The sequence below is a fragment of the Myotis lucifugus genome, unplaced genomic scaffold (genome assembly GCF_000147115.1).
Source record: "Myotis lucifugus unplaced genomic scaffold, Myoluc2.0 scaffold_537, whole genome shotgun sequence".
NCBI lineage: Eukaryota > Metazoa > Chordata > Mammalia > Chiroptera > Vespertilionidae > Myotis > Myotis lucifugus.
Genome location: NW_005871585.1, coordinates 192,413 through 219,504, shown reverse-complemented (window position 1 = coordinate 219,504; position 27,092 = coordinate 192,413). Strand labels below are relative to the sequence as shown.

At 35.4% G+C, this 27,092-nt stretch overlaps 1 protein-coding gene across 3 annotated transcripts in view; it reads left to right on the top strand.

Annotated features, from left to right (window-relative positions):
* Positions 1-27,092, top strand: part of CDC40 (cell division cycle 40) — a 47,446-nt gene that overhangs the window by 11,105 nt on the left and 9,249 nt on the right. For all 3 annotated transcript variants that reach the window (XM_006104039.3, XM_023745328.1, XM_023745329.1), the window contains 10 exons: positions 6,524-6,653; positions 14,155-14,235; positions 15,553-15,692; positions 16,785-16,881; positions 18,201-18,340; positions 19,165-19,239; positions 21,677-21,722; positions 23,858-23,959; positions 25,223-25,338; positions 25,592-25,725. In XM_006104039.3, the coding sequence (XP_006104101.2) occupies positions 6,524-6,653; positions 14,155-14,235; positions 15,553-15,692; positions 16,785-16,881; positions 18,201-18,340; positions 19,165-19,239; positions 21,677-21,722; positions 23,858-23,959; positions 25,223-25,338; positions 25,592-25,725 (1,061 nt within the window). The remainder of the gene's footprint in view (positions 1-6,523; positions 6,654-14,154; positions 14,236-15,552; positions 15,693-16,784; positions 16,882-18,200; positions 18,341-19,164; positions 19,240-21,676; positions 21,723-23,857; positions 23,960-25,222; positions 25,339-25,591; positions 25,726-27,092) is intronic.

Here is a 27,092-nt window from a genome sequence, read left to right as displayed (position 1 = left end):
ATTGCCTGCTCTGAGTAAGACATCTTATGGATTCTTTTTTCTATATAATGATAATGATAAATGGTGATGAAAGCCTTAAAGAAGGTGAGGAAGGAAGAAAAGAGTGAAATTTTTCATTTAGGAACGTTTGTAGAAAAGATCAAATTTCTAGATATTTTGCCTTTAAAAAAGGAAAAAGAATGCTTCATTGACAAAATAGAGATGCCATAAAATGGTAATTATAAAACACACAAGAAAAGGTTTATTAGGGTCTTTAAGAAGCACTTTAAAAAGCTAAATCTTATTGTATCTTGGTAGGTAGCAAAAGAGGTACTTTTTAATATTTTTCATTTTTTTAGTGTATAGTCATTGGTGTTTTTATTTTTTGGTGTTTGTTTTTATAAAGCAGAGTCATAAAGCTATTCCACATAATTTGCCTGTGTAGGTTTCTGTAGTCACTCAAAATATGGTGATTGAAATATTAGCACAGCTAATGATGTCAATGCCAGTATTTGGACAATGCTCTAGTTGTTCTCTGGGTACACACGAAGCAAAAATCTCATTCTCACACTCCAAAACTATAGCACATTTTAAATTTTATTCCGTTATTTTTTAAATCCTTCCAGCCTGTTGAACTATAGGCTGTCCCATATTCCTTAGCAACATTTTAGCCATCACATTGAAGAGAGGTTGTATATTACATACTAGAGTCCCGGTGCAAGAATTTGTGCACCAGTGGAGTTCCTCCATCTGGCCTGTAGGAATCAGGCTGAAACCGGCTCTCTGACATCCCCTGAGGGGTCCTGGATTGCGAGAGGGTGGCACTTGGGTGACGCATCCTGGAATCGGGCTCCCTCCTCTCTGGTTCTGAGTGCATCACCTGAGAACCACAGCTGTCAAGTCACAGCAGCTTGGCAGCTCCAGTGTTGAGCGTCTGCCCTCTGGTGGTCATTGCATGTCATAGCTACCGGTCGGACAGTCGCTTAGGCTTATATATATTATATATAGAATAGATATGCTTCATGAGTTTTTAAATGAAAAGTACTTCAATAAAACAGGATCACTGAATTCAGAAAATGAGAAAATTTGGAAGTAATGTAGGATATGACATTCCTATGTTGATACAGTACATATATAAATTAGTTTGTGTTAGAAACACTACAGTGCTTGTCAGCAATTTAAGAAAAGAGTGAGACTGAAAAGTGAAGAAAAATTACAATATTTCCTGGTTGCCAAATGAATTGTCTGTGACCTAACAGATTATTAACTTTGAATTTTATCACTAGGATCTATATAACTTGGCAAAGTCTGGAAAGGTGTTACCAGGAACTTTGCTAGATGAAATTCAAGTTCTCATATTTGAGGAGCCTTTGCTAGAAACAAAATGTAACCCTCTCCTCAAGCTAGTTTTACCAAGAAGATATGCTGTTTATTTTTTTTTAAAGATAGAGACCAGATTGTTTCCTATAGTGCCTCGAAAGTACTATTCAGGTTTAAGGAGAGATTACATCTGGTTATAAAGATAAGAAGAAGTTCCATGAGAAAAATAGTATTTAAAGTGAGCAATCCAGGTTAAGAACATGAGATTTGGAGTTAGACTGCTTTTTAGGTCTTGTGTGACCTTGGATTATCTTAGGTTTCTCATTAGGTAAAATGAAAATAATTTCTACTTTACTGAGTTATAAGGATAAATGAGATAATGTATGATGTACTTAGGAAACCTGGCACAGAGTAAGCATTTAATAAATGGTAGCACTTATTGTTACTTATATTACTATTATTGGTATTGATGACTAGGAAGGCTTTTATGAGGAAATATTCCAGGCAGAAGGGAAAAGCATGAGCTAAATCATTGAAGATCTAAAGAAAAAGAATGCTGCCCTAGCCTATGGCTCAGTTGGTTGGAGCATAGTCCCATACATCAAAAGGTTGTGGGTTCTATTCTCGGTCAGAGCACATACTCAGGTTGCCAGTTCGATCCCCAGTTACTGGAGGCAACTGATCGATGTTTTTCTCTCTTAGATTATTTCTCTCTTCCTCTTCCCTTCCCTCCCTCTTTCTCTGTCTCTCCCCCCCCGCTTTCCTTCTCTCTAAAAATCAATAAAAACATATCATTGGGTGAGAATTATAATAATTAACTAAATCTTTGAAAATAAAATAACAAGAATGCTTTAGTCATTATTAGTAGGGGAGAAAGGGGAGGTTAGACTAGAACAGTGGTTCTCAACCTTCCTAATTCTGCGACCCTTTAATACAGTTCCTCATGTTGTGGTGACCCCCAACCATAAAATTATTTTCATTGCTACTTCATAACTGTAATTTTGCTACTGTTATGAATCGTAATGTAAATATCTGATATGCAGGATGTATTTTCATTGTTACAAATTGAACATAATTAAAGCATAGTGATTAATCACAAAAACAATGTGTAATTATATATGTGTTTTGCGATGGTCTTAGGCGGCCCCTGTGAAAGGGTTGTTCGACCCCCAAAGGGGTCGCGACGCACAGGTTGAGAACCGCTGGACTAGAACAATACTTTGTATAATAATATTGCACAATGCACTAAAGACCAAAGTGGTCTTTATTTAATTTTATTTAATTAATGATAAATAGATTTCTAAGGTTCTTTAGTGGGGGAGTGGCATAATTAAAGCTGAATTTATAGGATGCATGATGGAAGAACTGGGATAGAAATTAATGAAATAAAACTACCATTTTTAAAACTGGGTTAACCATGCCAGCTACCATACTGAGGGGCATATATACTTATATACCTATCTCCTTTAGTCTTCACTACAACCCTATGAAATAAGTACTCTTATCCCTATTTTATAGCAAGGAAACCAAGTCTCGGATTATACTGCCAGCAAGTGACAGACTTGAGGATTTGAGTCCAGATCACTCTTAACAAATCACTCTGTAACTGGAAGAGCATTTTAAAGGCCATGTAAGGGTTGCAGGGTATACACCTATGTCTTTGACTTTGCTAGTTCAGCAAACTAACTGAACTGGCTATTTTGTTTTATCAAATATTGTTTACCCCTCCTAACCAAGTACTTTTCCTGAATGGTCTACTTAGTTATCCAGATAAGCTTTCTCACATTTATAGATAGAACTTGAAGATTGTAGCCATTGTTTTAATCTAGTCATTTTCTTCATTTCACACAATCCTTTTTATATCTACTTAGAGAAAAGTGTGTTTGTTGGCTTCTCTGGACTCATAAAACCCACAAGCTTCAGGGAGATTTTCAGACTTAAAATAATAGTATATTTAGGAATAGGAAAAAAATATAAAAGTTAGAGGGGAAAAAAGCCAGTTAATCTTAAAAACTTGACTGTATGGGCTGCTATAAATATTAATGTTAAAATGAACTTTAAAAATCATGTGGCTTAGCTCTTCTATTTTATAGACGAGGAAACCGAGGCCCTAGGTCATGGAATCAGCCCTAATAAAATATTCTTACATTAGTGATATTTAAGCTTCGCTTATATCTTACAAGATTGAGGTATTCTGCCAATAAAATTGAATTTTGCTGATATTTTCCAAATTTGTAGAAAATAATTTAAGTTAATCAACAGACTCTTCTCACCTTAAGATTTGTTTATGAATGTTTTAAACATTGATGATTGCAATAAATATTAATAAAGAACTTAACCAACAATCTATGATTATTAATAACTTGGATTTTTTTCTATATGTAAACTTATGATTTCAAAGACTAGTCAGTTTTTTAAAATTACTTGAATTACAAATGATTTACACTTAAACTTAACTACCAAAAGTTGAAAAGAAGTATTTGGGAATCAATGATGTGCATTTTTTAATATGATTTGTTTTGTTTTTTAATGGTTAACCCAGAATTAAAGACATCATATTCACAGAGACCAGCAACATCTGGGAGACATATTTTGAGTAGTTAGGAGAGCTGAGTCTTACTAAGTAATGTTCTCTGCCTTTGTTTGACATTTAATAATTTTTTAAATCCTCACCTGAGGATATGTTTATTGATTTTAGAGAGAGAGAGAGAGAGAGAGAGAGAGAGAGAGAGAGAGACATTGATCTGTTGCTGCCCGTACACACCCCGACTGGGAATTGAACCCACAACCTAGGTATGTGCCTTGATCAGGAATTGATCCTGCAACCTTTTGGTGTACGGACCATACTCCACCCAACTGAGCCACCTGACCAGGGTTGCCTTTGTTGACATTTAATGTCTGTGAGCTCAGCTCCAATAGCTGCCAGTAACCAGGCAGTTAAGGTGAGAGCCAGATATAGATGGAATGTCCCCCACACAGCTTCCTATATCATTAAATTTTTTGTTGTCTCAGCTTAAATATCTATAAGACAAGCATATTTAAATTTTTAGACTGATGTTAAGGATAGCACCTCATATAAAATACACTTATCTGTAATATATGGATCTGTATTTGTATAAAAATCAAAGTTCTTTGATGCTGAGAATTTTTCTTTAAAATTTGGTTTGATATGTGTGGCCTATAGAAGAATTACTCTCTTTTTGTAAGATCTTAATAAAATAAGACTATGGAAATTATATTTTCCTTTTTTAAATTGGAAATTATAAGCATGATTGATAATTTATTATATATGAAAGGAATTAACAGTAAGAGCAATGGGGATTTTTATCGTTTTAGAAATAATAATCACATGCTGCTATGCAGATGTAGCTGACTGTAGCAAGTAGAGAATCTAGGAAACTTTTCATTTTATTATCTTTAATTTTATGGATGTTTCTTGTTTTGTAATAAATTTCATGCCTGAATGAAGTTAACTGAAAATTTCAGCATTCAGCAGTTTAGGTGTTTTTTTTTCCTTTTGTTTTTACCTAGCAACACAGGAAGAACTAATATGGCCTACAAAGCCTTGTACTCTCCTTTATTATAATTTAGAATAAATAGTAATAAAAGCTTTATATAGAAAACAGGTATTTTAAGATTGAATTATTTTAAACATAGAAATGGAAGTTGTCGATAAAAAAGAATATTGTAATTTTCCTTAAGCAGAAAAATTGTAAGGCAAACTTAACATCCTTTAAATTTAGATTTTTGTGCATAATATAATGTTGATATTTAGAGAAGGCAACATTCTGGTTAAGAGACTATGAATAATTTATATTTATGGCTCTGGTTATACATCATAGAAAAGTGGTTTCTAATGCCAGTGACCTAAGATGTTCTAATGTCAAAATATTTCATCTTGACAGTAGACCTTTCAGAATTCAAATAAAAATATTACATGTAATTCCATTATTTTCCAAGTGGTAAGTTTATTTTATTCTTTATCTAAAACAAAATGAGGAAAGGTATTCTCCCAGTACTTTATAATAGCATTTTTTTAAATATATTTTATTGATTTTTTACAGAGAGGAAGGGAGAGAGATAGAGAGTTAGAAACATCGATGAGAGAGAAACATCGATCAGCCGCCTCCTGCACATCTCCTACTGGGGATGTGCCCGCAACCCAGGTACATGCCCTTGACCAGAATCGAACCCGGGACCCTTCAGTCCGCAGGCCGACGCTCTATCCACCGAGCCAAACCGGTTTTGGCTATAATAGCATTTTTTTAAAGTTAGAGGCTATGATTGTATATTTAAGGAATAGTTTATGTAATAGAATGCTAGATTGGGATTTATCCTAACCTTGCTATTACTAATGAATAAAACTATTGACTCTAAATCAGGTAAAATACATCATCTTTGGCCTTTTTCTTCATTTCTAACATGAGAAAGAAAATACTTCTCTAACTTTCCAGGATTTTTGTACAAATTAAATAACATTTGGAAAGCCATTCTGGAAACTCAAAGCATTATAAACAAATAATGGTACTATTTTGTGCAAGGCTTTCATAGTGTGACTTTTTAGAATGGAGAAATTTTTTAAAGCACTTTACTTTTATTGTTTATTTTACTGTCTTCTGCCCCCATGGGATTTTGATTAATCTTTCCTTTATTAGTGCTTTCTACTTCCCAGGAACTAGGGTAAGTTTTAAGGATTCTAGTCTCTACCTTTGAGGAACTTATAATCTAGTAGAGGAGAAACATGTATTTTTAAAATTACTTCATGGTGCCATTATTGGTATAAAAGTCCCCCCCACCAAGTCCCCACATCCTGGTTTAAACAAAACAATAGTGTCACTTATCTAGAGGAACACTGTCAAGTAGAACTCTGTCATAATGGAAATGTAGTACCCAATAACCATAAGAGGCTGTTGAGCTCTTGAAACGTGCCTAGTGTGACTGAGGAGCTGAATACTGAAGTTCATTTCAATTAAATAGGCATTTGTAGAATTGGGTGAGCTAGGTTTCTCTCCTTCTGTCCTAAGATTAACAAACAGTCCTAATCAGCCATCTTCTAGTAGCACTGAGCTAAATGAGGCGAGCATGTTCCCAAACAGGTTCATCAGCCCCTGATGATTTAGAGTTGAACATATATTATTCATTGTATGTTATTCTAGTAATTCTAGTTTATACACTCAGAATTTAAGTTATTTTTCTTTTTCTTTTTTTTTTAATAACACTACAGTTTGGACCAGAAAATCCCTTTAGGACCCAGCAAATGGCTGCCCCCAGAAATATGCTTTCTGGGTATGCTGAACCAGCTCATATCAATGATTTTATGTTTGAACAGCAAAGAAGAACTTTTGCCACATATGGTAAGGTGCTAAGACTTAGAGTTTCAAGTTTGACTTTATTAGAAGTGGTGTGTGTGTGTGTCTTTGTGTGTGTGTGTGTCTTTGTGTGTGTGTGTGTGTGTGTGTGTGTGTGTGTGAGAGAGAGAGAGAGAGAGAGAGAGAGAGAGAGAGAGAGGATGAATCTGTTTTATCTTCTAGCTTTTTAAATTTATTAACCTGGATTCCCTCAAAAAGGGTATTGTGTTTTCTTATACACATCAATAAATATACAAATGGGAAGGTAAATTAATATTTTTAACTGTCATTCTAAATCTGCTCTGAATTCTGAGTACTAAATGTCTTAAAAACAGAATGTTCTCTGTTGAGTCAGTAAATGACAGGATAGATTAAGAGGTTACATTTTTTATTTTATATACAGAGCTTATCACTGAAAAGTTTTCTATTGATCACTGAGGGCATCAGAAATAGAATGGCCACAAATTTATTGTATAAAATAATTATATCTTATCAGTGGCAAGATTTTAAAAAGTTCACGTGCATACACACAAGGCTGAGAATCCTCTTAAAAAGAGGATGGTTTTATAAGTCCTTATTGAGAGTTCCACAAATCATAGCTTCTGGTCACATGCTCAGATTTGTCCTTATTTGGTGGTGCCTTTCATTTTTCTTCCTATAATCCACATCTGTAGTGTGACAGACACACTGGTGCTGCTTTCCAGATCTTTTTATAGGGGTGGGTGAGCAAAGTAAATGAGAATGTTTATGCCTGTTGTAGCTGTGATCTTCTTTATGAATAAACTACTTGTGCTGATGTTTCTTTCTCAAAAAAGAATTGAAAAAGAAAACTGAATTTTTTTAACAACAGATTTAATGATCACTTTTTTAAATTGATTTTTTTGAGAGAAAGAGAAACATTGATTTGTTGTTCCGCTTATTTATGCATTCATTGGTTGATTCTTGTTTGTACCCTGATCTAGGGACCAAACCTGCAACCTTGGTGCATCGGAATAGTGTTCCAGCCAACTGAGCTACCTGGCTAGGGCTAATAATCACATCTTAAATATCAGCAATATCATCTCTTTTTTTAAAAGTTGTTTTTTTTCTCAGTTAGAATCCTGATAACTCCTTTCATTTAATACAATAGAATTTTTTTAAAGTTCTAAACAAATTTTTCTGTCATATGTACCATTAACTTCCATCATTATAAGACAGGACCAAAAAAAGTTAAGGAACAATATAATGTTTCCAGTGATACTATATAATAACAGTTACTATCATTAAAAAGTAATACAAACAAATTTTAGACATTTAAGAGAAAAGAAAAAAATATACTTATAATCTCACTATCTATATACAGGCAGTCCTCGGGTTATGTCAGACTCGATGTACGTCGTTTCGTGGTTATGTCGCCATCTCCCATTTATTTATTAAAAAAAAAGTTCCGTCATTTTGACGTATGTACATATATGCTTTATGTTTTTTATTATTTATTTACCACAAGTAAAGGTCAGGAATTGTTATCTTTCTTTCAATTATTTTTTACTGTTTCACTTCATTTCTGCTGTGTATGTGCTCCATGTGAGTGATGTAGGTGCTTATGTAGGTGGGTTCCGACTTATGGCAAAAATTGCATTACATCATGCCATAGGAATGGATCTCTCTCTGACATAACCCGAGGACCTTATGGCAAAAATTGCATTACATCATGCCATAGGAATGGATCTCTCTCTGACATAACCCGAGGACCTACTGTGTATAAAAGCCTAAGCAACCATTACAACCAAATGACTGGTCGACCAGTGCTATGACACACACTGACAACCAGGGAGCAGACACTTAACACAAGAGCTGCCCCCTGGTGGTCAGTGCACTCCCACAGCCAACCTCCTGTGGCTCCTCACTTCCCACACAGCCAGCCAACCTGCCATGGCCCCTCCCCCCCGGCTGACCAACCTCCTGTGGTCCCTCCCCCTAGCTGGCCAGCCCCCCAACCAGACGGCCAACCTCCTGTGGTGCCTGCCCTCTGCCGGCTGCCCCCCCCCCCCCCCCATAGGCCTTGATTGCTGGCCAGGCCGAAGGACCCCACCTGTGCACAAATTCGTGCACCGGGCCTCTAGTACTAAAATATCTACTTTCAGCATTGTGATATTATTCCTCCAAATATTTCTTCATTTTTATGTTTGTATTACAGAGCTGTTATCTTTCTAAACTGAAAATTTTGCATCTCACTTTTTTATTCAATATTTTATTACAAGCATTTTCAGTGTTACTTTATCATCTCAAAGCTAATCCATTTTAAGAGCTATGTAATAATCCATTGATTGTATCATAATTTACATTATATTTTAATGTTAGAAAGTTACTTTTTAAATATTTAGTAATGCAAACATTCACTGTAAATTTAGTTGAGAAGTTTAGTACAAATGGTCTTAATTATTTATCACAATATAGTCATAGAAACTAGTTGTAAAAAAGATTGTCATTTATAAAATATTTCAGCATGGTGAGGTTATAATTGTCTTAACCGTATACCTCTAAAATCACCTAGAAAACTTCCAGTCCAAAAAAATAGGTATAAATACATTGTACTCATTGCTTTTATAAGGGATCCATGTAAGTACATATGTAGCACACAAAAATCAACTCTATTGCATCATGAATTTATTATATTTTAGCCTATGATAGAGTTAAATATTTTCTTACACTTTAGAAGGTCCTTAAGCAATAAATTTAGATACCTTAAGTCTTCTTTAAAACAAAACAAGAAAAAAGTAATTAAGTTTATACTGATATCTACTTTCTTCCTTAAATTATCCTATAGAAAAAGAGTAACCATTTAAAATTATTGAATTGGCTTTAGATCTGGATTCAGAAATAGCCTTACTTTTTAAGAAATAATATATTTTCATTGATTTCAGAGAGGAAGGGGAGGGAGAGAGACATAGAAACATCAATGAAGAGAGAGAATTCCTTGATCGGCTGCCTCCTACACGCCCCCACTGAGGATGGAGGAGGCAACCTGAGAATGTGCCCTGAGCAGGAACTGAATCATGAGCTCTTAGTTCATAGGTCAAAGTTCAACCATTAAGCCACAGGCCAGGCTTACTTTTTTTTTTAAATAGCTGGTGTTTTTTGCCTCTCCCATTAGGAGGGGCTGGTCTAGGACACAGGTTGAACTATTTAGTGAGTTTAAGACAAAAAAGTGAATGTAGCTTTCCTAAAGGGAGTGACCCGTTGCAAAGCAACATTATCATTTGTCTCCCTTGATGATAATCTTAGAACTGAGAGCAGTTTGTTTGACCTTAATAAACTAGTTAATCAATTTCAGGTTTAACAGTCTCTCTTTTTTTTTTTACTCCCAAGTATTAAACAAATATACTTTTTTTCCCCGTTTTTGAATAGTCCTAGCAATGTTATAATCTAAGTGTATTATTTCTGGAAGATTGGTGCTGTACCGTACATTTAGTTTGTCACAGAACCCACCTGTAGAGTCCTTATCGGTGCAGATAATCTAATTTGCTTTATCATCCCGCACACTTGTTCTACAGTTTTGCTTTTGGCTCCCATTGATGGTGTTTATCCTGACTTTTTAGACTGTCGATGGTTTGTGTGATTGTTTCGTCATGTTTTCCTCCCTTTTCTTCTTGGGTTCTTGGTCTGCTCCCTTGCTGGGGGGCTTCTCAGTGAGGTCTCTTCCCTTTCTTCTGCGTTCACCCAGAATTTTCTCTACACCAGTCAGTGGAAGTGGAGAATAGAATTTAAACACTTTTAGTTTCACCATCATTATTAATAACTTAGTTTTCACTTCAGTATCAGAAATTCTTTATTAACCTTTTAAAATGATTTTTTTAAAATACTCTACTGAATGAAAGATATCATTTATATAAAAATTTCTTGTATCATTTAGATTTCAAGTTGGTTCCAGTTTTCACTGTTAAACATGTGGTAATGGCCCTAGCCGATTTGGCTTAGTGGATAGAGCATCGGCCTGCAGACCAAAAGGTCCTGGGTTCAATTCTGGTTAAGGGCCCGTATGTACCCTGGTTGTAGCTTCCTTGCCGGCTGGGCCCTGGTCAGGGCTAGTAGAGGAGGCAACCAATTGATGTGTTTCTCACACATCGATGTTTCTCTCTGTCTTTCCCTCTCTCTTCCACTCTCCCTAAAAATCAGTGGAAAAATATCCTTGGGTAAAGATTTAACAACAAAAAAAAGTGGTAATGTATATGTTGAATTGCAGTAAAATGCTTTTTTGAAGTTTGAAAAGTATGTTTGATAAATTCTTTTTTTTAATATGATGGTGAATATCTTTGTCCATAAAACTTTATGACTTTTTCTCATTATTTTTTTTAGTATATTTGTATTATTGATTTCAGAGAAGAAGGAAGAGGGAGTGTGCGATAGAAACATCAGTGATGAGAGAGAATCATTGATCGGCTGCCTCCTGCATGCCCCACAGTGGGGATCGAGCTGCAATCTGGACATGTGCCCTGACTGGGAATCGAACCATGACCTCCTGGTTCATAGGTTGATGCTCAAACAGAGCCACGCCATCTGGGCTTCGTTATTTTCTAAAAAGAGCTCTCAGAAGTAGGTCTAAGAATATAAATGTTTTTAAAGCTTTTGTTTTATATTGTCAAAGTGCTTTTCAAAAGCATTCCTCCCACCTTATAGGGCCACCACCATGCACGGAAGTCCTATTTCTCCTTACCCAAGATCCATATGATTGTTTTTCTTTGTTTATTTGATAAATAAAGTATTATCTCTTTGTTAATTTATTCTTTGGGACTACTAGTAAGGTTGAAGGTTTTTCCATATAAGGGCATACCTCATTGCGCTTCACAGATGTTGCATTTTTTTACAAATTAAAGACAAGACCCTACACAGGCATAAAGATTATGACTCACTTTATTAAAATATCCCTTTATTGTCTGGAACTGAACCCGCACTATCTTTTAGTATTTGTATTTGTAACCATTCTTTTGCAAATTGTTTATAGTCTATTCTCATTTACCTATTCAGATATTAGAGTTAATTACTTAAGGATAAATAATAAAATTGATAGCCATTTCAAATAAGACTACAAATGAAAAAAGTAGATGTTAACTCCATTAAAAAGATAAAATGGAAAATAAGCTTCAGAAAGATAGATGAGAATATTTCAGAAATAAAATGCAAATATATTCATATATTTGAGACATAGAATAATAAAAAACGAATTGGACTGAAATTCTTTAGTGTTAGAGTTATATTTTATTCTGTCACTAGCTGACTTTTAGTAAGACATATAGCTAAATATTTAACTTGTCTTATTTGTAAAGGAAAATACTTTTATCCCCTAATTACCCAGGGTGGGAGGCAGTAGTGGTAATGGTGATGGTAGCTATAAAGATTTTACCACAGAGGATGGAAAAGGAGGAGAGTGTAAGTTCCTTTTCTCAGAAACAAGACTATGGCCAGATGAGTTGGGGATTGGTGTTTACACAGCTAACACAGGAAGGACCAGGGATTGCCTTTCCCTCTGCCTCCTACTTCATCCCTGCAAACATAGCGCAGTGCCATTTATATAGACATAAATTTCCTTCAAGACACTCTAAATACGTTTTTATGATTGAGATGGGGATTTTTAAACTTAGGGTATGTTGTTTAAATTTTATATAAGCCTTATCTAGTCTCATTTTTAAAAATACATCATTTACAGAACACTGTTCTGTACATCAAAGAGATGAAAGATAAAATAACTCATGGAATTTGAACCTGTGCTTTCACAGATTCTATTCTGTAGCTGCTTTTCTCCCATCAGGCTCTCTCCTCCAGATAAGAACGAATTTTAAATACTGAAAAAAATATGCAAATGAGCTAATAGCCAGGTGGTTGGTTCTATACTAAGCATATCATGAGGGTGAGGTGGGCACTTACATCCTTAGCTTGTTTGAAAAGTATGTTTGATAACAAATCTTTGTTCTTTTTAATCTTTAGCTGGGAATTTTTTTTTTTTAAATATATTTTATTGATTTTTTACAGAGAAGAAGGGAGAGGGACAGAGAGCCAGAAACATCGATGAGAGAGATCGATCAGCCGCCTCCTGCACACCCCCCACTGGGGATGTGCCCGAAACCAAGGCACATGCCCCTGACCGGAATCGAACCTGGGACCCCCGAGTCCGCAGGCCGACGCTCCATCCACTGAGCCAAACCGGTCCGGCTAGCTGGGAAATTTTAAATGTTAACTATAGTCACTAAGATGTGCCCGTAAAAAAAAAATAGGCTGGCCCAGCTGGTGTGGCTCAGTGGTTGAGCATTGACCTATGAACCAGGAGGTCACGGTTCGATTCCCAGTCAGAGCACATTCCTGGGTTGGGGACTCGATCCCCAGTGTGGGGTGTGTAGGAAGCAGCCTATCAAGGATTCTCTCTCATCATTGATGTTTCTAACTCACTCTCCCTCTCCCTTCCTCTCTGAAATCAATAAAGATATATTTTTTTAAAAAATAGTCTGTTACTATTATGAATTCCATGATAGTTCACATGGGTTGTAAGCCATAGACTAATTAATGATCTAGCTCTCTTTTTTGAATATGCTAGATTATTATTAAAACTGATCTTACCAAACATTTATTATACTAGCACCCCTACTTGAAAATAACTGATTTGAGTTAATATAGACTTTTTCCCCTTAAGTTCCTATAAGCCACTGAGACCACATTTATATGTAGTCTTTTATTTGTACTCTGTTTCTAGTTGAAGGAGTGTATTCATATGCTAGCTGATATCCTTCTCTTACCAAGGAAATACAAATAGTGATTTATAAAGTAGAAATATATTATTTTAAAACTGAGAAGGCAGACTATCTTTACTGAGATGGGATTTTCAAAATAAATAGCTAGATTTTATGTAGTTCGTCTTACCCTATTTTTAAATTATTCAGTAGTTTATATAATTTGATAAACTAAGCCATGTATTATCTGTTTACCAAAAAGAAAAAGAGTTTCTAAACTTCTGAATATTTTTATTGATTTCAGAGAGAGGAAGGGACAGGAAGAGAGAGATAGAAACATCTATCGACTACCTTCTGCACGGGGATTGATCCCAAAACCTGGGCATGTGCCCCAACTGGGCATCAAACTGGTGCCAGGTGGTTGGTTCTATACTAAGTGCATGGGATGATGCTCAACCAACTGAACCATACAGGCCAGGTTGATATATGTATAATTTTAAGCTCTTCCAAAATTTAAGACTACAATTGGATATTTTGGATGAAAGGTACCTTAATAGTAATATAATATCAATGTGCTAGCTTCATCCCATGAGATACTTCTTACTCTGCTGAAGTCATTCATGGTCCAGCCTGAGATTAATTTTCTGAATAGAAACAAAACTCAGGAAAGAAGGATTGGTACTCTAAGTTAAGGAGAGTATTTTTGACATCTGGGGAAGAAAATGTGAAATGAGTATATTTGTATAGAATTAAAATGAATTGCAAATGGCAAAAAATGAAGTCAGTAATATCTACTTTTTTCCTTTCAGGTTATGCGTTGGACCCTTCATTAGATAATCAAGTAACTACTAAATATATTGGTTCTGTAGAAGAAGCTGAAAAAAATCAAGGTAATTTATTTCAAATTATTTATACCTGTAATTGCTGTATGGCAGATTGACTTTAGACAATAGGAATAAAACTAGTACTTTATTTAGCTGTTGATTCTTCTTTTAAGTTGAGACAATAGTGTTGCAGTTTAGAACGATTATAGTTTTACAGCTTTGCCACTTACTAGGTATGCAACCTTGTAGGGAAGATAGTTGTACCTATTTTGGGAAGTTGTTCTGAGTACGTGGCACATTGCCAACCTCGTAGAAATTATTCAGTAAATTACAATTAATGCATAGCTGATTTTATCATTTTATTTCTCAACACTAATGTCAAGCTACATTTTAATAGCAGAAAAAATTTTATTGTGCTTGCCTGTGGAGATTATCTTTGAAGGGTTGCTTTGAATGTTGAGTTTTTGTTTTTTAATATATTTTCACTAGAGGCCCGATGCACGAAATTTGTGCAAGGGGCTTGGCCCCCGCCGCCACTGCGGCTGTGGCTGCCTCTGCTTCTGCCTCGGTGTAGTGGCCGGGGACCTCTGCCTCAGCCCCCGCTGCCACAGCTTCATCCAGAATATCCAGAATGTCGTCTGGAAGGATGTCTGGTCTAATTAGCATATTACGCTTTTATTTTTATAGATTGATTTCAGAGGGGGAGAGGAAGAGGGAGAGAGAAACATCAATTATGAGAATCATTGATTGGCTGCCTCCTACATGCCCCAACACTGGGGATCGAGCCCACAACCCCAGCATGTGCCCTTGACCAGAATTGAACCCAGGTCCCTTCAGTCCAAAGACTGACGCTTTATCCACTGAGCCAAACCAGCTAGAGCTGAATGTTGAGTTTTTTCATGTATTTTAAAATACATATTTGTGCTCTTTCATTTTGTGTTATTCTAAGGCAAAGTGTCATATTCTAAATGCTAATTTGAACAAAGCTCATCAGCTCATTGGAACCTTTTTCATAAAAGGCTCATTAAAAAACAGAATATAGCAAGATTAAATTGCTGAGTTTCTCTCAAAAAGTGGTAAAATCCGCTGATGTAGGTCTATGATTCATTAAAAGGATTGTGTCCATAGCTGGTCTTTTTTTTACATATATTTAGAATTTGCAAATGTTACAGTGTTAGAAAATTTCTTTGCCCAGAACACTGAATCCCTTTTTGTATTACTTGACACATTTATATATTTGTATATCCGGCACATTTATATAGATTTTATTGTGTGTTTTTTAATAGATTTTTGGTCACATGAATAATATAAAGTAAAATTATATATATGCTGCTATTTCTTTAGAAAAATCTATATTTGTGATGTCTATTTTTTTAAATATAGGTTTAACTGTGTTTGAAACTGGTCAGAAGAAAATAGAAAAGAGGAAAAAGTTCAAAGAAAATGATGCATCTAACATTGATGGTTTCCTGGGACCATGGGCAAAATATGTGGATGAAAAAGATGTAGCCAAACCTTCGGAAGTAAGCTTTGATGTTTTTCATTGTCAATTCAGGTGTATGCTATATTGCTATTAAACCTATATTAATAAATGAGGTTTCCTTAGAGAACCAAATGACTCATTAAAATTCTCTGCCTTGCTTAATTGAGAAAATACAGTAAGATTTGTTTTTCTTTAGAATATTTTTACTTACATTTTTTCTGACTTACTGTCTTCCATACTGTTTTATTGTAATTTAATATTGAACAATTTTTAATAAAAATCACCTTGATAATGCTATTATGCTGCCATGGTAGCTGTTCTGATACTAGATATTCAGGTAGTAACTAAAGAATCAGCCTTTCTATAATTTTAGAATTGACGTAGGTTTTACTTATTTATTTAAAATTTTTAACTAAGTAACATATCTATATTGTGTGTGTTTTTTAATTCTACTATGAAGTAAAGCAATAGACCCCTACCCTGTTCCTCCCCACCTCCTAATTTCACTATGAGTCAATCACTGTTCTAGGTCTGAGGTATATAGCAGTGGACAGGATCAAGAAAATCCTATTCTCATGAAACTTTTATTCTAGCTGTATCTCACATCCAATAACATGCATATTGTTATATTAATATAACTCAATAACATACATATGCTACTATTTCTTTATTTTAAACTTCATCTGTCAACGTCTTTGTTATTGTAGATAAAGATTTTCTACTACCCCATTTTCATTCCATAAAAGTTGTGTCACAAATCTACTGACATTGCTTATATTCTTATGACTATGTAACAACACTGTGCACTAAAATTTAGCTTCCTGTCTGGTATTAGGCTTTCTAATTGCCTTATCCTTTCATTTGCATAATTAATGTAATATGTTAAATTTATTTTTAGGTGTTCCAGGATGGGTTTTGTATAAAATGAGTTTAAAATCATTAACTAGTACCCATTATGTGTTTAATATCATTTTGTAATCTGTTGAAGAGTTGAGGTTGTTATCCTGGGAGACATACTTAAAGCTATTGATTCAGCAAAAAATGGAGCTCATTATAAAGAATGTATAGCCGCCTTTGGCCATGATAGGGTCCTAGGACATCTATTTTAAAGTTGACTCCTTATTTTCCTTAGGAAGAACAAAAAGAATTGGATGAAATCACAGCAAAGAGGCAGAAAAAAGGCAAACTGGAAGAAGAGAAGCCTGGGGAGGAAAAGACCATCTTACACGGTAATATATTGTTTATGCTTCTTCATTTTTATGATAAACTTTCAGATATTCCCTCTGCTCTTTGTTCATATAATATCCATTGCCCTTATTAATCAGCTGCTACATTCATTATATTAAGAATTATATTGGATATTTTGTATCCCCCCAAATTTACAACATTTTTTATGTTCTAATAGATAATAAGAAATAGCATGATTAATGATAGTCACAGATAATTTTTTTAGTGCTAATGAGTTTTAAAAATGATGAATAAGAAATCTGAATGGTCTAACATGTTTTTTCTTAAGATAAAGTTGACTCTCTTCAGTAGTGCTTCAGTCATTTTATTTTAACCTTTTGTTTTTAACCCAAATCAAATATTCTCCAGGTCCACTCACAGCTACTAAATTATACTTTAAAAGAATAAACTCTGTTTTCATGTGAACAGATTGGAGATTAAGATTCTTATACTCATTTTGATTTGTGGGAGGAAATGCATATACACCAAAATAAATTATAAATATTCTAGAAAGTACCTGGTTCATTAATAATTAGTTATGTTTTTTAAAGTATGTAGTGGTTATCTGAAACTGGAAAGAATAATTTAGTACTGATAGTGTTGATTATTCTAATGTTATATCACATATCAATATTTAGGTTTGATAAAGCCTTATTTGGTTTCTCAAGTTCCAGTTTTTATCCCCAAGGAGTTCATTTAGCACTGTGGTCCTGCAGCCACAATAACAATAACAGCCAACGTTTATTTAGTACTTACTCTGTGCCAGGCATGCTACCAAATGCTTTATTTACACTATGTCTTTTAATTCCCACAAGTTAATTTATTGTAAAGTCTGTGTTGAAAGTAGAAAAGAGAATAGAAAAGGAACCTAGAAGGGCATAAGAGAGGAAAGCAGGGAAAAATGATAGCTGGTATTATTTTTGTTTGTTTTAACTTCCTTCTTACCCTGCTTTGCTTCTGATTCTTTGTCAGTGACTCACATGGCCCAAGTATTATTTTTCCTTACCTCGCTGTAATCATACTGAATAAAGTCTTTTTTTATATATATTACTAAATCTGTAACTGAATAAAACAAGTATTGATCTTACTTCTTCTCTGGGTATTTAGGAATTCCAAAATACTACCTCTAATTATAAATAACAGCAATGATTTCAGGTAGCTAAATTTTAGCTAGTCTTGGTCTTACATCAGAATATTATTATCTAAACCTTAAAGTGGAATAATATCTTTATAAATAAAATGGTCATTATCATTTTAAGGATATAGATTTCATGCTATGGCTTGTATTTGTTCATTGCTTTCCTTTGCCTTCTTATTTCAGTTAAAGAAATGTATGACTATCAAGGCAGGTCCTATCTTCACATACCTCAGGATGTTGGTGTTAATCTGCGGTCATCTGTGCCACCTGAGAAGTGTTATCTCCCCAAAAAACAAATTCATGTGTGGTCCGGACACACAAAGGTAAGCAAATTGGTTGTTTTTGTTTCTTGTATAATAGTGAAGCCAAAATAAAGTTTCAGCTATTGATGTAGAATATTCACTATTTCTGGTAAAGATGTAGGGAAGTCAAAATAGAGCAGGGAAGTCAAATTGAAGAGAAATCTAAGTTAGGCTTTGGAGGTATCCACATGTATCTGTCACAAGTGATGACTCAATCTTCAAGGTCATCTGGATTGGCCATGACATAAGAATTTGTGATCGGTGTCCTATCCCCTTATGGTAGCCCTGGACTTTCCCTCCAAGTTCCTGCCACAATTTGCTTCCTCTTGGGCACCAAGTCAGTGAGTAATGGGCTTGTACTAGCACCAGAGCCGCAATCCTTTTGCTTTAGCTCTTGAGTTTATCACCCTTCAAAGAAGATTAGATGTTCTCTAGTTTATAAACTATGATAATATTTAAACTAATGAAGAGACAAGTTACTTAAAAACTTTAAATGTTGATAATCTTTGTCATCTGTGCTATTCCAAGTACCAATTTATGGCTGTTAGCAAAGAGCAAAGTTACTGAGTGAAAGAAGGGAGAGGAGTGGGGGCATTAGCACTTGATTGACTAAGAATTCCTTGGGGTGAGGAAGTCAATATTAAAGATTAAAAAACAAATCTTTAGAAGTTTAGTGTCAGTAAGGGCTGCTCTTGGAATACTAATGAAGCTTATTCTGGGTGTATAATTTTTGGAGTGAAGAAAAATAGTAAGTTAAGTTGCTTAAAAATATACTGTCCTTTCCTTGTGTAATTTTAGCTGATTTTAGAATGCTTCTGATTGATAACTGTAATACCTTTTCGTAGGGTGTCAGTGCTGTCAGATTGTTTCCTCTCTCGGGCCATTTATTGCTGTCTTGTTCCATGGACTGTAAAATTAAGGTGAGTTTTCAGTAAGAGAGTAGGAGTGCTACAAAACTAGTGCTTTGGTTAAATTTTTTTGGTTAATTATAAATAAATTTGGATTTGTTAAGCAATCAGAGGCTAATTATTTTCTCTTAGGCCCTATGAATGCAGCAGTTTATGAACTGCTTCCAAACATGTTGATTCAGATATGGCTCTATGGTCCAGTTGGCTAGGCTCTTTTTTAAGCTTAGATAACTGATTAGAATGTAATCAATTACTTTGGCTTTAGACATATAAACGCTTAATCATTAACAATGCATTTTTATAGAGATTTTTGTATATGTAACGGAGTTCATTTGTTCCTCAGAACCTTATGAGGTAAAAAAGATACAAGATAGAAATCCTATTTCTAAAGAGTAAATAAAGTGATTCATCTTTTTTGTTATCAGTGCTAGTAGACACCAAGTAGCAGGAATGCTCCTGGACTCTTCTCCCATTTTTGTGTAAAATCCCTGTGCTATTTTATTTATTTATTTAATGTCTGTGTGTGTGTGTGTGTGTGTGTGTGTGTATTATATATATCATTGATTTTTAGAGAGAGAAGGGTAGAGGAATAGACAGACAGAAACATCAATGAGAGAGAAACATCACTGATTAGCTGCCTCCTGCATGCCCCCTACTGGGGATCGAGCCCACTTGTGCCCCAACTGGGAATTGAACTGTTGACCTTTTAGTTCCTGGGTCCATGCTCAACCACTGAGCCACCTTGGCCAGGCTCCTCCCACTTTTTATAGTCTTGGAAAACTTCATTTTAGGCCCATGTTCTGCTATAGAATATGTGGGAGGAAAAACTCAGTTGCCAGTGCCTGTCAACTTGAGTATAAGAGAGTCTTTTTAAAAATCTTTAATAGAACAGTTTTTATCTCTCTTGTGTCTTGTTTGTCTGGTTCGTTATGATGGTCAAAAATATCAACCCTGTAGTGTTCTTGGGACTTGGAAAGTTTTTGTTTTGTTATGTTATTTTTAACTTTTATTACTTGATTCCAGAGAGAGGAGGGAAGGGAGAGGGAGAGAGAAACATCAATTGTTTTGTTCCACTTATTTATGCATTAATTGGTTGCTTCTTGTATGTGCCCTGACCAGAGATTGAATCCACAACGTTGGCATGTCAGGATGACACTCTAACCAACTGAGCTACAATGTCTATAAAGGGTGATTTATTTATTTATTTATTTAATTTTTTTTTTAATGAGAGCAACCATTTTGGCATTTGTCTTTACTTGAGAGCTTAAAATAACAGGTCAACAGTTTGAAGTAAAAAACCCTTATTTCCTTTAACTTTTACTTCTTAAAAACTATGTTAATTAAGATGAAAGTTTTCTCTTTTACTAATTAAAACAGCATAGAATACAATTTCTATCACTTCTATAAACGTTAATTAGACACCTGTTATGTGCAAGAGGCTGAGGATAAAAAGTTATTAAGGCACTGTCTCTGCCCTTAGGATGAAAATTTCATTATGATTTTAATGATCAGATAAAAAGCGTTCTGGTTTCAAAGAGGAAGCATTCCTCAATAGGAAGGTAACTAGGTAAAGAGGGAGAGGGGGTAGGGCATAGACTATGTCTTAGAAGAGTGAATAGAATGAATCAGCATGGTGTGCACTGTAAACTGCAGTTTCATGGTTGCTGGAGCCTAAAATCTGAGAGACACAGAATGACTACTCAGCCATAAGTAAAGGACCAGGGCCTGGAGGTCCTTGCCTGGTATGCTACGGACACTGAGACTTTATCCTCTTGGCCCTTAGTGGCCAGGAAGTGCCTTCTATTTTAGAGGACTAGCAACACTGTTGAGAATTGCATTTGATGCAGGCAAGAATAAAGGTACTTTGAAGCTATTGCATAAATTCACTTTAGATGTGATGAGAATTATGAGCCTGTTACCTTTTAGTCTGGATCATCATTTTCATAATACAGCTTCATAATACAGCTTCTATAATACTTGCTACTTCGGGAAAGTTCAAAAAAAGCCTTTCAATACCAAAATGTTATAGACATGACAGTTTTAATAACACTTAATTATTTTAAAAGTAGTTCATGGTATTACATCAGTAGAAACTTTTTTCTCATACTGAATACAGAAAAGAACAAGAAGAAAACAAAAATCACCTGCATCAGCTCCATCTAATTTCTGGTGATATTTTGATGTATCTTTCAGTATCTGATTTCAGAGTTTAGTTTTAAAATGTATGTGTGTGTGAGTGTGAGTCCATGAGTCCAAACAATGCAACACAGACTGGAAGCACCAAGCAATGTATTTAATGATATATAATGCCTTTGGTTAAATCCCCTGTACACACACACAGATATGCACACATATAGCCAGCATATGACTGTTGTTACTGATTGAAAATTGTCGTTTTATCAGTCTAGTATTAAATTTAATATTTATTTGTGTTGTTTTTTCCCCCCAGCTATGGGAGGTTTATGGAGACAGGCGCTGTCTGCGAACATTTATTGGTAATACTTCTTTTCTCCCTGACTATAAATCTGTTTGGGAAAACTTTTAACTTTTTATCATCATTTACCATAATTTTACTGGACTAATATGAATGAAAATCTTCACAGACTTGAACTGAGTCCTGAGGAGGGAGTAAGTCCCCTCAGAGAAAGAAAGGGAACTAGGAAGAGTGAGCAGCAGAAGTAAAAGTGTCAGAAAGCATGCTGCTTTAGGGGAACCAAATATATTTCAGAATTGCCAGGATGTGGGACGATATGGTGAAAAATGAAAGAGAAAAGCAGCTGAGGAGGGAGCAGAGTATGGAGGACCAGGTGTACTATTAATAAGGAGTTTAGACGCTGTCCTGAGGGCTCTGAGAAGCCAGACATTGCAAGAAAGCAACATGATCAGGTTTGAAGCTTACAAAGATCACATTGGCAACATGGAGGATGCTTTGATGGAGCAGGCCTGGAGGCAGGGAAATGAATTACAAGGTTATTTCATTAGTCTGGATTCGAGATGGTGAGAGCCTGAATTAAAGCAGCAGAGAGAGAGAGAGAGGAAAGAATCAAAAGTTAAAATCAGTGGAAGTTAGTAATTGGAGGTGAGTGATGAGTAAGGCGGGAATCTAAGGTGACTCTCAGATGACACCAGGATGAATGCTGGTGTCATTCACCAAGAGAGGAAACAGAAGATGATGCTGAGGTTTTGGACTCATTGAATTTTAGCTGCCCTTGGGGTTTTGAAATGAAAATGTCTAGTAAGCAATTAGATGCCCAGATGTTAAGATTTGAAGAGAGGTTAGGAATTGGATCTAAACACATAGAAAAGGATGAGGTTGAGAGAACTCCTTGAAGCAACGAAGAGGGCCAAAGAGAGGACAGCTTTGTGGCAGTCTAGCCTTTTTGATAGAGAATAGTTTATTGTCTTTGTCAGATGTTGTGTGAAGACTAGTTATGTTTCCAAATTTAACTGTATTGCATTGAAACACTATTTGTGTGAATTTTAGTGGCTCTGTTTTTAGATTGAAGTGGGAGGTGTTCTGCAATGCTGTATGATTTTAGAGCCTCGCTGCACAAGTAAATACTGTCCAAGCTGTGTAGCAGCCTGAAGATTCATGGGAAGGCTCTCAGCAGCATACAGGGGAGCAAAATGTCTCCTGCAGATGTAGTGGATTTGGTCCCCATTTGTCTCCCCTGCACTGGCAGACAGTTTTTCAGTGGGAAGCTGAAAATGTCCTGCTTAGGAAGATGGTAGCAGCTCTGACTGGGACTCCTGCTAGAGACAAGATACCTGATTGCCTAATTGCTGTGACACATAGTGCCTCGCTAGAGGTCATTGGTGGTGGTGGTTCAGGGCTGCTGTGTGTGGTTGCCCTGCACATTTTGCACTAATGTATTTGGCAGTCTTGGTCATGCTGGGAGGTAAAAAATATGAAAGTTTCTGCTTTCATTTAGCCATATTTTATTTGTCCCTGTAACTGTCAAAAGAATTGATTTGTCTGGCAAGAATGATTTCCAAACAAAGTACCGTAAAATTAATTTATTGTCAACATGCAATCTTAAAACAAAAAAGAAGTTAATATTTGTTTTCAAAAAGGCTTAGTGTCAGATTCTGAATCCATTTCTATGAAATTTGGTAATGTGATCACACAAATATGCAGTTATTGAATAAGGGCTACATTTTCATGAACTTGAGGTTTAGGTCACTGTGTTTTTACTTCCAGGTTAGTGAGTAATCAGAGTGAACCTCCAAAATGTCACCAGTCATTTCTCCTTCATTGGCGATAATTGGCCTATTGTGTTTCCTTAAATTCTTAGCTGTTTAGTCATCAGTTATATATATTACATGTTAAGAAGTTGCCGTGACAGACTTTAAAAAAAAAAACTTAGAGCTTTTCTCTTGGTTTTTACCTAAATGTTATGCATCAGAATCACCTGAGGAACTTTTTGAAGGGGGAACCACCTACATTCCCAAGCCCACATAAAACCTATTCTGAGTTAGTAAATCAGGGGATGGGGTGTCAGTGATTTTTTTTTTTTTTTTACTCACAGATGGCTTGGAAAACACTGTTTAATGCTATTTTTCTTATGGTGTTTATGTTTTAAATAAAGATACTTCACCTCACCTATATTTCTATTGTCTCTGCCTTTAGGTCACAGTAAAGCTGTTAGGGACATCTGCTTTAATACTGCAGGAACACAGTTCCTCAGTGCAGCTTACGACAGGTATCTTAAGCTCTGGGACACTGAGACAGGTAAGAGCTCACTTATACTAATAGATACTTAAATTATAAATTAGCATTTTGGGGGAGTTTTTTTTTTCCTAAATATATTTTTATTGATTTCAGAGAGGTAGGGAGAGGGAGAGAGAGATAGAAACATCAATGATGAGGGAGAATCATTGATCGGCTGCCCCCTGCGCACCCTACACTGGGGATCGGGCCCACAACCCAGGTATATGCCCTGATCGGGAATCGAACTGTGACTTTCTGGTTCACAGGTCGACACTCAACCACCGAGCCACGCTGGCTGGACTAAATTAGCATTTTAAAATGAAATGTGTGTGGTGGTCTGTGGCAAAATGGTACCTTCTCTAACTGCTAATTCTCCTATCATTGACTATCAGCTTATATCACTTTGTAGAGTTGAAGCTCAGCTGAATAAATAGCTCTTTCACTATGAAGCTTTGTTTCCACCAAATGCAATTTATAAAGCAAACATATTGATAGACAAAGATGTTTGAAATCTTTCATTGACTATTTAATTGATCTTTTTGTTGCCCTATATCACCTAACACACGGCCTTGCACATAATAGAAGCACAGTAGATATCTGATGAACAGAATTAAATTGATTAAATTCTGATGAACCGCCCAAATTGATTAAAATGTAGGTCTAAACTCCCATGGTCCATCCAGTTGGTTGTATATATTCACAGACATGAATTGCATCAGTACATTGTGGCTAGTAAAAGTTTGTGTAATTAAAGAACCATCTTTCAATCTTGCTGGATTTTAAGGATAAAGATAATGCTAACATTTATTGAACACTTTGTGTTCACCAAGCATTATGCTAAGTGCTTTTATTCAGTATCTCATTCAATCCTTAAAATATCCCTGTGAGATAAGTACTATTATTGTTATAGAGGAGAAAACAGGCTTAACATCTTCAGGGTCACACAGCTAATAAGTAGCCAAATTGTGTTCATACGAAGGTCTCTCTAATGTCAGAGCCCTTATTCTTAACCTCTTTAGCAGTGGTCCTCAACTCTGACTGCACATCATAATCACCTGGAGACTTTTATCTATTCTGCAATTGTTGATACAGATTTACTTTTGAAAAACGTATTTTTAATCATTAAAAATCCGTGAGAAGGAATGATGTGGTTTCTAATAAAGAACAATCAGGTTGCCTTTCCTCAGAATTTATTAAGCAAATAATCTTTAGATCTTAATCCCAGGGTTATCTTTAAGTGGACAAATTTATTTTGCCTATTTTAACTTGGGTCTTCGGTTTTAGGACAGTGTATATCAAGATTTACTAACCGAAAAGTACCCTATTGTGTCAAGTTTAATCCTGATGAAGATAAACAAAATCTCTTTGTGGCTGGGATGTCTGATAAAAAGATTGTGCAAGTAAGTCTTTCCACAGTATTTTTATTAAGATTCCTGAGGTTTATGTTGTCTCTGGGGATGGAATAAGGAACATTAACTTGTTTAATGTTGGCTACTTTTAGGGACTGCTGATGCTCTTCTTAGTAGAAAATAGTAAATTCATAAAAACATGATGTTGGAAATCTTTTTATTTCTCCACTTTCCATAATTATGATCTTTCTTTGTTTTCATAAATCTGCTCCACTTCCATCTTTACTTCTTCTCGTTTATACAGTGGGACATTCGAAGTGGAGAAATTGTGCAGGAATATGATCGGCATTTGGGAGCTGTCAACACCATTGTTTTTGTTGATGAGAATAGGAGATTTGTGAGCACATCTGATGATAAGAGCCTTAGAGTTTGGGAATGGTGAGTTTCAATCAGTAGAAAATCTGATATATAAAAGAAGCAATTTAAAAATTTGTGGGCAAAGACAAGCCATTTGAATATTTTTCAAAGGTGAGTTCTGGCTTGCCAGTCAAACTGTTATAACTATTTAAGTATCCAGAATATCGAAATAAAAATTTAAACATGATACTTTTCATAGTCTTTGGATAATCTATCTAAAGGATATATATATTGAGTCACTTTTCTGGCAGCGGTGAAGTTTTTATAGTGCAGTCTTATATCCTTTATTAGCTGTCTTATTCATCTTTGCAAAATGACTAATGAAAAGTAGGCGCCACAAATGTGTAGACTATGCCAGTTTGAGCGTAAGATCCTGGCCTCAGAACCAATCCAAATTAAAAAATCTCAAATTTTTAATGTCTGCATTTTGACTATTTAATACTGAAAATTGCCTGTCATCTCCCTTGTTTCCTGCCTGCCATTTATAGTCCATATGGTAGAAAACAGTGTTTTTATCTGTAATCAGAATATACAGGTTGGGACAAAAGTAGGTTTACAGTTGTTTGTATGGAAAATAATGCAATAGTTTATAAATAATAATACAAGAATAAACTCTGTTTTTCACGTACTGACAACCTACTTTTGCCCCACCCTGTATTGGTGAATTTTGCTTTCCTAGAGAGAGAAAGGAAAAAACACTTTTCTAAAATCAAGAAATACTAAAAGCTAATTTCACTAAGTGTCATAGATCATGTTTTATAATTATTTCCAAAGAAATGCATAATAAGCTTTTTAAAATTAATGTTTGAATGGAACCCAGCTTGTTTTTCTAGTCAGCTATGAAGCACAGCTTAACTGTGGTTACCTACAGCCTTGCAAGGAGTATGTCTTCCCACCCCCAGAAGTTGTTCTGCTTTAAGAAGTGGGAAGCCTTGAACTGCAGCTAGGAGTTTCCCTCTGAAACTAAGTCCCTTCAGGGAGCTGAGCAGGTCCCTAACCATTGTCAGAGCAATTTGGATAATTGAAAATTTAATGTAATTTAACCGCAGTTTCTCCCACACTCACCACCAGTACACCCCCTCCAAATGACCTCCCATAAAGGGAGAGTTAGCATCATCCTTAGTGCCCATGATTTGAGACTATAACTAAGCTCTTTCTTACTTTAGAAGTGATATTACCTGCAGAAAATCTGATAATGGACACCAAGTTTTATATGAGTCACCTTAGACCGGTGGTTCTCAACCTTCCTAATGCCGCAACCCTTTAATACAGTTCCTCATGTTGTGGTGACCCCCAACCATAAAATTATTTTCGTTGCTACTTCATAACTGTAATTTTGCTACTGTTATGAATCATAATGTAAATATCTGAATGTAATGTAAATAAAT